The 14059-nt window shown below is 35.1% G+C and overlaps 1 protein-coding gene across 3 annotated transcripts in view; it reads right to left on the reverse strand.

The window, feature by feature from the left end:
- PTPN4 (protein tyrosine phosphatase non-receptor type 4) overlaps window positions 1-14059 on the reverse strand; it is a 106833-nt gene continuing 92774 nt past the window's right edge. For all 3 annotated transcript variants that reach the window (XM_032190175.1, XM_032190172.1, XM_032190173.1), the window contains 9 exons: window positions 13088-13244; window positions 11503-11669; window positions 9677-9767; window positions 9533-9594; window positions 8959-9105; window positions 6888-7016; window positions 5255-5403; window positions 2407-2542; window positions 1-725 (listed from right to left, as the gene is read on the reverse strand). In XM_032190175.1, coding sequence (XP_032046066.1) covers window positions 639-725; window positions 2407-2542; window positions 5255-5403; window positions 6888-7016; window positions 8959-9105; window positions 9533-9594; window positions 9677-9767; window positions 11503-11669; window positions 13088-13244 — 1125 coding nt within the window. In that variant the 3' untranslated portion in view covers window positions 1-638. The remainder of the gene's footprint in view (window positions 726-2406; window positions 2543-5254; window positions 5404-6887; window positions 7017-8958; window positions 9106-9532; window positions 9595-9676; window positions 9768-11502; window positions 11670-13087; window positions 13245-14059) is intronic.

The following is a 14059-nucleotide window of genomic DNA, read 5'->3' on the forward strand; positions in this document are numbered from 1 at the left end:
TTTTTACAAGATGCTGGTAAGTGGGCATTATGCAGCTACTGCTGGGTTAACACAGATGCCAGCTTTCCTCTAACAACCAGCTGGTCTCTAATTAGGGTGTAGGACAGTGTGCTGCATCAGTAGGCAGTGTGTATCTATCTAGTATCGGCAATATTGCTAATGTTGTAAAAAAAACAAAACAGTGAGAGTCTGTACATAGTAAATAAACCTAGCACTGGAGAAAGACCATGGCTTAGTGTATTTTTTCATTTGTTTTCCATTTTTAAGAGACATGGGTGTAAAACAAAGTGAAATAATTCCAAGCCTTGTTTGTAGCAATTCAACCAGAAGCGCAGTATATGGCACTACAATGAAATATCGTAGATTACCCTGAACACAATTAGTTCTTTCAGTTTGTGGTTTGTTCGGAGCAAAGCACGAAAATAAAGTCTTCAAACAGATGAAGGTTAGAAGAGTTTCAGAGACTGATTTTGTTTCAACATAAAGTGCAACAGTGCTGAAGTTTTCAAAGTCCTTTGTCAATTCTTTGCCGTACTTCACTATCATTTCCTGCAAGCAGTATTATGGCACAAAGAATGCTGCCAGTTCATTATATAGAGGACAGGATTCCTCAATTGATATCCTAGGGTTTTTGCTCTTTATTTATGTGGTGATGCTTGTAAAGGTTTAATAAATCCTTCTTCGTACACCTTCAAAATAGCTTCACATACAAATCTGTATTGACTCTGAAAAGGAAAGCAGATTCAATTAATTGAAAAGAAACAGACTTGAGACATGTCCTTTGGAAGCAGGAAAGGCCTCTAGTATTTCCAACCTTATTTCCTTGATGGTCTGAGAACTGTGCTTCAAAGTTAGTTTAGAAAACACAAAACAATAGAGACAGTGTATTAGAACTTGAGAAACTTCTTTCTCGACAGAAGAGTGAAATGAATAGCACTTTGAAATATGTAACTGAAGTCACACCCACAACACCAGTCCTGTTCTTATAACACCACTTCTTCAGTAATTTTCTGCCCTTCATTTCATTACTGAAGTTTCACTGACCTAGCCTTTCCGTGCACTTAGCATTTAGAAGCCATAGCAGCATCTGTAGCTAGCACTATCAACTACTAAAGCATTTCTTCATACTTACATTAATTCTGCCATGTTACTGGCATCTCTCAGAATTTGATTAAAAAAGTGTTTCATGTTGAAAAAAACAAAACCCAATTTCTTAATATTATGTAATGTCTAACTCCACACACATTCAAGTTGAGCACCAGCATACGCAGAGGCCACTGATACCTTGTTTTAAACATATAAATAATACAAATAATAGTTTAAAAAAAACAACAGCAACCAAATTCAAATAGGATAAAAATAAAAGAAAATAAAAATCACTGTTTTGTAAAGCACCACAACTAGTGGTCAACAAGTAATTGTTGACATCTAGTCTTAAATGGGCACAGTAACAGATTTAGTAATAGAATTACTATATTTTATTGTTGCATATGTATTAATATATTTGAATTCATACTTATTTGTGGAGCATATGCATTCTGCCTCCAGTGCTCCCTAAAGGAGCCTTTCCAAATTCTCTTCCTATAGTAAGCATACAGGGGATTCATGCATGGGGCCATCTTGCGGACATTAAGTGAATCTTTCAGGATATACAAAATCGGGAAGAGACATCAAAAGGAGAAATTATGATAGATATTGTTTATTATACCCCCCCCCCCCCCCATTCTGATGTAGTGGAACACACTGCAGATAGAACATGCTCATTTTTTTTGAGTAGAAAAACAAAACAAAAAGATATTTAGCACCTTCGGGGGTGGAGGGAGGGGGGGAATTGTAGTTAGAACCCTGTACCTCCCCCCTTTACTAATAAAAGTCTTTTCCTCTCTATGTATGCTATAGAGATGTACAAACTCATTAATTTTTTTTATTATTATTTCCCCCTTACTCAAGTCATTACTGGATGGTGTGAAGTTTTGTTTTCATTATTACTAGGGTAATAAAATCACCAAATTGCACCAATGAAGGTTTTTTCTTGCATGTCTTAGGTCTTTCTGCGTTAGACTTTTATATTATTTCCACTTCTAACTTTCAGAATTATGCTCCTGCTTTCTCTATGGAACAATTTGAAAACTACTGAAAATTGGCCCTTTTTGACATTAACTGACAGATAACCCTGAAAAAGCCACTGCTTTTTCCCAAGTTGTTTTTGTAGAAATTTTAAGACTTGCTCTTTTCCAATAACTAGAGCAATTTATTTCCAGATAAGCCACAGCTGCAGCTACACTGGGTAAAGACGTCTTCTTTGAGAAATGATAAACAACAAGTATATTAAAATATGTTTAATGATACAACTAAATAATATGAAATTATTCTTCTACAACACAGAAAAACAAGTATGATACTCACAGGTGTTTGGATCATCATGGCCCTTTGATCTCTCATAGTTCTTACAATATCTAATGGATAAACAGGCTGATTGCACTCAATGAGACACATTGCTGTCTCCATAGTGATGAGAACTCCTGTCCGTCCAATCCCAGCACTGTAAAAACAACAAAAAAAAAACTATTGGAAAGACGGTTCACATTTAAAGGCCACGTTTTCCTAATTGTTGTATAAACTACCCCACTGAACTTAAGACCTTCCTTCTCAAGGATTCTCATGACTGAGCTTTACAATAACAGGGGTTAGACAGACTGGGTATCACTGGAAGCTTCCATCCTGCCTGAAAAGAACAAAAGGCAGTGCAGAACTGTCAATCCTCTTCAGAGAATTAACAGTTCTTAACCTAGCCTTTAACTAACAGAATCTACAAATTTATTTATTCATTCAAAATATTGTTTTGCAGTTTTAAAATAGAAACCTAATGTTCCTGCATACTTGAATATAAAACCAAATCTGTTTTTTCAGACATCACCATTATCTCAAGTCATACAATTATTATTTGTCAGTAAATGAAAGTTTGCTTCTAAATTAATTAGTTAATATAAACATTGTATTTGAAACTTAATTGTTCCAATTTTGAAGCATAATTTCAGATTAAATCCAGCCAAACTACTACTTTAAGTTTTTGTCCAGAAGGTGGCATCAAAGCTACTGCATATTTCAGTGATGTCATGAAAATTTCACGACAAGATGTAAATGTACTGGTTATATAAAATTACTCCACAACATTTTACACTTCTAGAATTTACACATACAGAATTTGTATGCAGAATACACCATGAAATGCAAGCAGGAACGGTATTTGTCAAAGAATCTTTAACAATTCATTTTGCAATGTCAAAAGATCCAGATAAGGGCAAGAATAAGGATGGAAAGTATGATACAGTTTCCATATGATAAATATCAGGTAAGCTAAGACTCTTCAGCTTAGGAAAAGAAACCAATGCTTGATGGAGTGGAACACTGAAATTTAACAGAAGACAAGAAAATCATGAATGGCAGGAACAGGGTGGGTGGCCCACCATCTCTTACAGAACAAGAATTAGAAACTGTTCAGCTAAACTGTTAGAAGCCTTGTTAAAGTAAAAACAAAACAAAAATAAAAGCTTAGATGCAACTTTGCAGAACTTGCCAAAGGACAGGAATGCAGGAATTCAAGAGCTCAGAAACAAGAACACAAATGTCTTTGGAAAAGAAAGGCACTGGAGCTGCTATGCAGACAAACGTAACAGGTTCAGTAACTTCTTTAACTTGAAACGTGCTGGAATCTGGGCAAGTTACATGGCACAAGCACCATAAAACCTTGTTAGGTTCTTAATTTTCCTGAAGCATCTATTTATGATCAGTGATCCAAACAGAACGGAGTACATTCAGCCTTAGTTTGAACAACGTTTCTTTCTTGAAGTACATTCTGTGCTACACTTTTTTTCCCTTTAAAGTCTACTGAGAAAGGTGCCATAGAAACATATTTTTGTTTAAAATATAATGCTTACAGTTAAGATTCACTCACTTCCAAAGTTTCTCATCTCAGTACTCTTCTACAATGGCAAATCTCAAAAAAAAAAACACCCCACTAATTTAGAAGGAAGTCACCAATTTGTACAGGGAATAAGGATTGTTACACCAGAGCATCCTTTCATCAGCACTGTGTTCAGGCTATATGGATTATAAATTGTTTAACCACTCTCAGTTCAGTCAGAAAACTTGTTAGTAGAACCGAGAACTCAATGTAATCAGAGAAGCAATAGCGATGAACACAACTTGAAAACGAGTGTTTTAAAGTATCTCAACGTAAAAAAACCTTCCCTATTCTTCAGATTTTTGTTGCTTTACAATCTTTTTTTTTTTTTCTTCACTCCATTTTAAACTACTCTTGTATGATAGAGGAGTCTTCTCTATTAGGTACTTGGATTCCCCATACTAAAACTGATGCCTCAGGTCTAAAACCAAACTTGACCATTTTGGTGCTGTAATGTCTAGTCCCCTTATACTGAGCAGCACAAGCTAGTAAAAATAGAATGCAAACACCATGAGGAAGAAAAAAACCCTGGGCTCCTTCAGCTTGACCTTCCTAGTGAAATTCAGTTATATTTCCCAAGAGCCATCAAGTTAGGTCAATTAAGTAAATTATGCCAAACTGTGGTATTCTCTCCTTTGTTTCCTGAGAGACATGAAATTGTTTTAAATGTTGGTACTGAAATTATCAGAGTGGAGCCAAGTTTATACCTCACTGAGAGGAATGAAATTGTTCCTAAACTCCAGCGTCTCTGTAGACTTGCACACTTCGTACCGTGTTAATGAAACTATTTGTTCAGAACCATATCAACCAAAATACAGCAATAATGAAATTGAAGAAAAATATCATTTTGAGACACTGGAATTCTAGCAGTGCCGATCGGTTTTCCCTAACTCAGAAGATTTACCCTGACAAACACAAAGCAGAAAAGATAGCCAAACCAATTAAATACAATTTCTGATAGACAAAGTCATAAAAAAGTAGTCATCTTAAGCAAGCTTCATAGGTATCTTTCACCATCTCCTTGAATTACATAAACCACTAGCACAATAATTTAACTTAAACAAATCAATCCCCACCTAGATTCATGGATGTAGATACCCGAAATTCTGCTTATTGAAAGTGATTACAACTTTAAGAAAAAGGAACTGTTTAATTCAAAGGTTGAGTCCTCCTGTAATCTGTGGATACAGTTAAATGTTTATTTGAACAACAAAGCACAGAAATACTCTTTGATAACAAATAAGGTCAGTTTTGTGATTTAGCAAAATTGGAGGGGAAAAAAAGGGATACCTGCAATGAACAACAACAGGTTCTTCTCTGCCAGCCCGCTTCTTTCGCACAAGACACACAAAATCTAGGAAATCACTGGAGTCATCAGGAACCCCATGATCAGGCCATGCTATGTACTGAATTTGGGTCAGTTGGCGGCTTTCCTCTTTCTAATCAGAAACATAAGATTTATTGAAGGGTAACTCAAGTTCCATGGCGCGGAAAACAAACAAATAAATAAAAAGCAATGATACATTTACATCAACTTGTGCCTATAATAGATGTAGCTTCTGGAAACTTTCAGTTAATTTTTGCTCATTGTTGATATTACAATTACATTTTTTTGTTAAAAACAAAAACAGCAGGTTAGATACAAACAGTCTATCTAAACATCAGATGTTCGTGTTTAAAAAAAGGTAGCCAAATCTTTAACAAAAGAAATTTAGCAGACAGAGGTACCGTCTTGCTAGATCAAATGGCAGCACAGGAGTAGAGAGAGGACTGGACAGGACTTCCAGGCATGAAAGCCTTCCTTCGGATTTTGTGTGAACACCAGTATTGTGTTGGACTTATCTGCACCTCTAATTTTATCCAGCTTACTTCACGAGATGCAGAATGACTTGGTTTTCCACTCCCACCCCCTCGCTCAAATGTCACAAACGTATCACATGCCTCTGGTGAGCAGAAGGGGCAGGCCGTACAATCAGAGTAAAAGCAGCATTTCAAAGAACAGAAGAAGTTACAGTACGTTAAATAACCCTTTGGCATGGAATCGTTTACAGAGCTTCCACTACTGATAATAAATGAGCAATTGTCTCAACAGCACACAGGAAAGGAATTTTAACTGCAAATTGACTAAAAGGAAGTTCTATAAAACCGGCATCTCATCTGGAAATCCATGCAGTGAGAGACAAGTACATGAACTGAACTCCAGATAACCATTTCCAAACATTTCTGAAACTGAAATGCTGACTGGCAAAGCTCCAGAAACTACACATTCCCTCAAACTCCATGCTACGCATGTTCAGTCTGGAAGGTCCTGGTTTACATCTCATTGCTGATCCCAATTCATACTTCTCTCAGCAGGATTTATCTTCCATCTACTTGCACACTATCTCCAAGATGGAATTATTAAGAACCGTTTGCCACCAAAAAGGAGGTTTTTCAGTAGCAATACTCAAACACTGCTTCTGTTTGATGTTTCATTAAAAGCATTAAGGGAAGAACAAGTTTCTCAACTTTTTAATTACTCTTTTCCAGGACTTGAAAGACACCAATAAAAGTCTTTAAGACAAATAATATATCTTTTATATGATTCTAAACCAATTAATATTATTATTGAAACCAAATCCTTGTGATTTGGTTACTTTGCTTACAAATGGTTATCATACTAACAGCAGAATTTATAAAAGTAAAAACATTGCAGTAAGACTGGTTTTCTAAAGGTTTCTAGAAACAAGCAGTTCTATTCACACGGATATGTCATCAAGATTTAAAAAAGACTGATTAGGTAGTTTCAGCTAGTCTGTGAGGATCCCACAGATTAATACTTTATATGCATATGTGTGTGTGTGTGTGTGTGTGTGTATATATATATATATATATATATATATATGTGTGTGTGTAAAAAATGATATATAAAAAATGATTTTACCTCCAGATTAGTCAATGTCATTTCTCGAAACACATAGGCAGGATTTCCTTCTTCTGAATGGCAGGTGATCTGGAAATTTCCATATGATGAGCTTCCTGATGGCTCCGGCCAGTATTGATGGCATTTAACCTGAAGTCAACACATTTTTGAAGACGTTTGTGTTTCAATTCAGAATATTATTTTTTTTATATTATTATCTCTCTAGTTGCTTATTCCTTTGTTCAGTAAAGAATATTTTGATCACTTTGTAATTACTATTAGTTTACTTACCAAATAGACTGTGCTACTTAATCAACTGCATATCATATAATGTACCACAGAGCACCAACTCAGTGTTAGCGTAAATTGAGGATGGATGCCTTTATCTTTCGCTACAATTTGTTTTAAAATTGTATTTATAAAATATTTCATCTTTACACTTGAGTGACAAAAAATGCTGCTTTATAAATGTTTCTGACCTCTAAAAACTTAATGTAATCTTCTTAAAGCACATGTATATGGGAAAAGAACATATGAAAAAGAGAAAGGAGATAAGCAACAAAAAGGCTGCTGAACCAATTCAGAAATTAGAGGAATGCAGATGGTGGGCTTCAAAGACTCTTGATAAATGAAAACTCTAAAAACTAAGATTTTTAGATATATTGCTTAACGGCCTAATCATAGAGGTCATTTCAGCTCAAGTGTACTTTTGTTTTTCCAACCCACCTGGCGATTCTTTAAGAGCAGCCAGATTTGCAGACTTCCTGCTCCACTGAGACATCCCGGCATGCAGTGGGATAGTGATGTCAGTAGCCTCATGATCAGCTTTAGAGCAGGGAGTCTGCCTATGGGTATAAGACAGATAAGTCCTTTTACTTAATTATTTAGCAGCTCTCCAAAGAGCTCCACAAATATCATTATTGAGCAGGGTGGGGGAACCTCAGAACTGCTATTGCAAGTCTGTTTGTAGCAGATTTGTAAAGAAAATTCAAATTAAAAGGGCACTTGTACTGAAATTCCCTCTAATCATATTTATTTGGGAGCAGGCAGCATCATGCTAATGTTGAGTCACTGAAAAAAGGTTTAAAACACCGCAACTCCCCTTCAATTATTTTAATTACATTTAGAGGCCTGACCTCCCAACAAATACATGGTTATTACTAGGTTACAATAGATAGAGACAGCTGAAATATAGTCTGAGTTGATCAGAACACCCACAATGTTCCATAAATCCGTCTTCAAAAGAAATCCTGAATTATGAGAAATTCCACTGAACTATTATTCTACTATGTCATTTCGGTCCACACACTTGATCATCCGGTGCTACTGTGAATGCTCCAGACCTGATAACACTGGAATTAAACCATTCATATGACTAGATTTTATTGTTTTGCTTGTTTCAAAAGGACAACAAATGAAGCTAATAAACTATTGCTTTTTTTTTTTTTTTGAAAAAAAAAAAAAAAAAAAAAAAGCCTTTGATAGCACCATGAGCAGTTATTTTCAGCAATTCGTAAGTCTCTACTTCTGCAGGTTTTTGTACCAAAAAGGCTGAAAAACGACAATGATTTTTTCACAAATGTTCATAGCCTCAGAAGAACATTTTATGAAGAATTTTAGACTTCAAGTTTATCAATGATTCTCTTAAAGACAGACACCCAGGCACGTTATCTCAACACTACAAAGCTACTTTAGGCTGCCTTAAAAATTCATCTCTACATATCAAAGAGCTAATTACAAAAACTGATTCCATTTTTTTTTGGAGTTTCTTCATTTGAAGATTAGAGAAAAGGAGTCTCATGAAAGTAAATTCTAGTTTGACAAGAGTCAAACCAGTAAGCCAAAATATTTTAAGAAAAACGTGAGGACTTAAAAGTATTTCAGCACTGAACCAAGTTTTAATATTAGCTACACTAAGAACATCAAAAGGTTTAAAATTTAGTACTGTTGTAGTGATGAATATTAAGAATGCACTGCCCTTATGAAAACAGTTGCACTACCTGTCATAACAGTATCTTCCTCGGATCTTTTAAATGGCAATCATCAACAGATTTTTTTAAGTAAGTGATATTTAAGAGAATCTTGTACTTACTCTACCCCGTTCAACTTGAGTTGTTAACATTACAACCATAGATGAGCCTTGTTCCCAAGTCATCTGCCAAAAATCAGGACAAGTGTTTGGCAATGGACCTTGACAAGCAATGTACTGGTTTATTATAGAGGAAGAAGGGATTTCCATCTAAGAAAAGATAAAAATCATTATTTTAATTCTTGCATTCACCATGAGAATGAATTTCTGTAAGTTACACATCAGACAATGTTTAATGACTAACAGATTAAAAAGCATCATTACATGAATCCTATTTACTGTAACTTAGTCACTACTGCCACATTAGTAATCCAAGAAGAATAATGTGTTCCTTTGGTAAAGGGCTACCTTCTCCTTTTTATTTAAAAAATAAATACATAAATAAAAATACCTGCCACAAACTATTAGCAATTAAGCAAACCTACGGTAAATTTCAAACCATCTGATTACAGGCTTACCCAGACATTCTAGCCTCGACTAGGTTCACATGAATTTATTTTTTTTTTCACTTGAGTTCTCTGTTGCAAAACTGCAAAAGTACTTAATGTCAGAAAGTATTTTTAAAAACAGTACTCACATTTATGTAATTTGCATTGATGTAATCTTCATTACTTTTTAAAATAACCCGTGTAGCATCATCTGAAAAAAATTTAGAAAGCTGTTACTTATTTACTAACCAGGGTAAAATACTTCTAGAACACAAACACACACACATACTTACAAGGCGAAATGTCTCTGTATCTATTTTTGGAAATGTTTTGAGGTAATCTGGCACAAGACATTGTCATTCCAGGTTTTTTCCTATACAATTGCTAAAGACAAAAAAGATGGTCAAGATATAAAATACCTGTTAGTATATGCATAGAGGTACTTTTTATAACATAAATTACTGAACAAAGATAGTTTCAACAAATATGGAAATACTTTTCATAAGAAAACCCTGTGAAATATTCTATGGGATCATTTAAAATAATTGAGACATCATCACAATTTGGTTGAAGACAAACTGACTGTTAAATTTCAGACTTCCATAAGAACACTAATGCAGTGAAGTCAGTATTATATAATGTTAAGGGAATTGGCAGATACTGACATTCCACATGGTGGTTTGGGGCAAGCAGATGGTGTTGTGTACAGCTCTCTACCTACAATGAAGTTGTTTGAGAGCTTTTGTTTTGTTTTGTTTTGTCAGATATCTTCCTGCATTTCATTAGGTATACAGTGAATCCTGTGCTTTTCTTGCACAGTATCTCCTTTGAGAGGTCTCTGTCCTGTCATGCCTTAGTCATTCACTGCCGTAACTATTATGCTGCAAACAGTACCAGTGATATCATCCAGGTTCAATAAAAAGCACTTTAAAAACTTCAAATCTGAATCATTTAAATACTTTGTTTTAAATTGAACTCCTAAGTGAATTGACAGAAAAGAGGCCCTAAACCTGAGCAAGAGATGTGGCAAGTAGAGCTTTGAAATCACTTTTCAACCAGAGAACACAACCTTTCACTTTCCCTTCCAGCATAAAACATGGTGACTACACACATTCCATGCACAAGTTTGACATCCTGTGGTAATGGAACAGCTAAATGAAGACCTGGGAGTTGTGTGTCAGTACACCCACACATTTCTTGACCCAAACACACACACCAAAGCCATTTATGTAACATTAGGTGTTACAAAACCGTAACTTTCCCTGGAAGAGCTCCCAGTGTAAACCTGTGCAGTTTAACATACAAGGTACATATGCTGCAAAATGTGGGTACTATTCTATGTATAAAATAAGTACATTTTACCAGAAGTCTCAAATAGCATGTTTTATAAAAATACATTGTGATACATAACCTTAGGTCTCTGGTGAGGAATTCACTTTGCCGTGTTTTACAAATTACTGCTTCTTGCTTTAAGTCACTTGACCTCATGCATTAATGAAGATGGAGTATCACCAGAGCACAGGTTAGCGCTAAAGAAAGACTATAGCTATCAGCAGCTATGGATACCAAAAGAAATGCACTGTTCTTTTCAAATATGCCAAAAAATTAACTATTTATAAAGTAATTTGTTACACATTCTTAATAGGGCTGTATTTTCCATTGCTAATTTTATATTCCCTCATTGAAATTGTCCATAAAATGTCAACAGTTTAGCTGTCATTCAGCTCCTACATTAACTTTGATTAGTAATAAAGGTCTGAGTACAGAACACAAATCTTTGGTATGGATTTTTGTCATCACCACTATAAAAGTTTATTAAAATAGGCCCCTGATAACCATAAAAAGTTGCAAGCAATCAATAAGGCCATTTAAAACTGAAACAACATTTAGAAGTAGTATTTGGATTGGTTATTCTACGCCATAACTTTGGACATGTATTGTTTCTCTACAGGACCTTTTTATTTTTTAAAAAAAAAAATCTTTCTTTTGAGTGTTGAGTCAATTGTTTTACTCAAAATTGCTGATGGTACTGAAATTTAAGTGAAGTTTTCTCTGTTTAAAATTATTACTATCCCAAAAGACTTGAAACTTGCACACAAATGCAGGTGACAGTACTCACATCAAACTGAGCCAGAACAGTTCCAGTGATAAGCCCCTCTGCTAGCTGAATCATGGATTCCCTCAGAGCATTATCATCTTGATGGACACCATCAAGTGGAGATTTCTCAGGGATGTACTGGAAGTCAGGCTCACTCTCCAGCTTCTCTTCCACAACATCATAGACAGCTACAGAAAAAATATGAGTATGAAGGCTCTAACCAGACATGCTGTTTGGCAAGTAAAGTTAACTTTAAGTCACTTATTTAAGTCAACTAAAAAGGCACTTCTCTCCTGTAGAAAAACCCACATTTATTAAAAACATTGATTTTAATCTCCATCATCAAGGAGAAGTAGCCTTTACTGATTACTAGCACCCATGACAAAGCTATTTTTGGCTTTAATAGTCATTTTAAGCAAAAGCACATCATTGACTGTTCACATTTTGATCAAACCTCATGTTAGACCCTACCTTGTCTGGTGTACTCCCTAATCTCAAATTCCCACATCATGCCTCTGAAGATACTACAGGTACATTTACATTTTTACTTTTATTTCATTTTGTATTGATTTGTTCTTTCAGGCTTTGGTGATTAGGGCAAGACATACAGCCCACCAGAGAATTTAGCACTAATATATGCCATTATAACACTATCAATGCTGTATGTGTGCCCTGCCTATAAACAAACTGAAAAATAATATGCATCATCTACTGTACATAACAAACATGCTGTTAGAAATCCTCTCTTTAGTTGAAATTGCATGATCATGAAGGAGGAAACTGGCAGCTCCTCACTTCTACAGCTCAAATGTTTTTATCCAGAACACAAAGATAATCAACACATAAGGGGACACCAATTTAGTAACTTATAAACAGTTTTATATGAAAAAGAAAGTAAACATAAAAACTGCAAGAAAGCTTGCACACAGAACGTGAGCACAAGCAGGAAGCATGAATACAGGAAATATTGTTTATGAGGTGTTAGACATTCTCCTGAAGTAATTTCAATTATTCTGATTGAACATGATTTTTCGTTTTCCTTTCCTGTGCAACTGTATTATAATTGGGATGTAGAGCAGAATTAACTCCAGTGACCATCTGCTGGCAATACTTCAACGGTTTACGTCATGAGTATATAGAAAACACTGTTATTTCAACTGCATTTTTAGCACTTTCTGCATCAAGTAGAAATGTTACCAGTCATTCTGAATTGTTTTTAAAACATATAGGAGGATTTTGCATATATGGAACTCCAAAGGCTTCCAAACACTGGGTTCTTGTTTTGTGTTTTTCTTTTTCTTCAAGGGAATTACAGTAACCTCAGTTTACTTCTCTCTGTTAGAAATCTCTCTGTTAGAAATACGTGATCTCTGGCTTCGCTATTCATTCGTAATACCTAGAGTTCTGAACAGTTCCTGAGAGTATGGGATCAGTTAAGATTTATACAATAGGCTGTATTGGTGCAAGTCCTTTTCAAGGAAGGGAGTTACTTCTTAAAAGATAAGCATTCCATCAGAATACAAAAAATTAAGATTAGAAAATAAATCCAAGGTGTTTTTTGATTTATTTATATATATATTTTTTTCATTATGTACATATCACTCACCATTGGGTCGAACTAGGAGCACAAGTTCCCCTGAGTGTCTCTCACAGCTAGCTTTAATAAACATAACAACTTGATCATGGGTATGTTCTGCTATATCCCTGCCGTTGATCAGTACAACCTGGTCTCCTTCATTCAGACGAGGGACACAAAGATCAGCCTGCAACACACAAAAATAAAATCTGTAAAATGAGCCATTTCCAACTTGTCACCTTAAAATAGCAACTGAAAGTAACTACACTCTGGGACTTGAATCCTAACAGCCAAGTTGCTATGGTTGCTGCATTGTATTCAAATGATAAATCTGAGTGTTGCTCAATATATGAGACAGTGCCATTCATATGTACAGATCAATTTGTCACTGGGAGGTGACTGTCATTGTCATGTCTTTCAGTAGCTGTTACTCCACTCCTCTGGTTGAAGTAGAAAGCTTGGCTGAGCTTCTCTTTTTCAATCACATTTTACACAGGCAAGAAGAATGTTATCTTTGAAGAGATGGGAGTAATTGTCTAAATCAATTTCAGAGGCTTAAATACTTCAGGTATGAAACATTACAATTGTAACGACAAGAGTAAGACAATTACCAAAGACAATGCACAAGTCTAAGTAATCCCAAAAAGAAGAATAAAAATAATTATTATACCACAGTTCAACTATGGTTGCAAAAAAGGAAAGAGCACATTCCACCACCAATTATCTTTTCCTTGGAGACTGGCTATTTAAAGCTTTTACCCAAAATTATTTATATTATTAAATATTTTAGAGATAATAATTTACATGGGTAAGAACATTGTTCTTAGCACAGATTTCAACAGGAAAAAAAAATGGGGAAAAAATGTTGTATTTCTTAACTAACTGTTAGCAAATAAATGGTTCACTCTACTGTAAAAGGTGTAAACAGAGCTGACTTCAGTCAGCTGAATACCAGGTCAGTATTTCTGGCAATCAAGTGACAAAATATTGTGCCTGGTTTGA

Source organism: Aythya fuligula, chromosome 6 (assembly GCF_009819795.1).
Source record: "Aythya fuligula isolate bAytFul2 chromosome 6, bAytFul2.pri, whole genome shotgun sequence".
NCBI lineage: Eukaryota > Metazoa > Chordata > Aves > Anseriformes > Anatidae > Aythya > Aythya fuligula.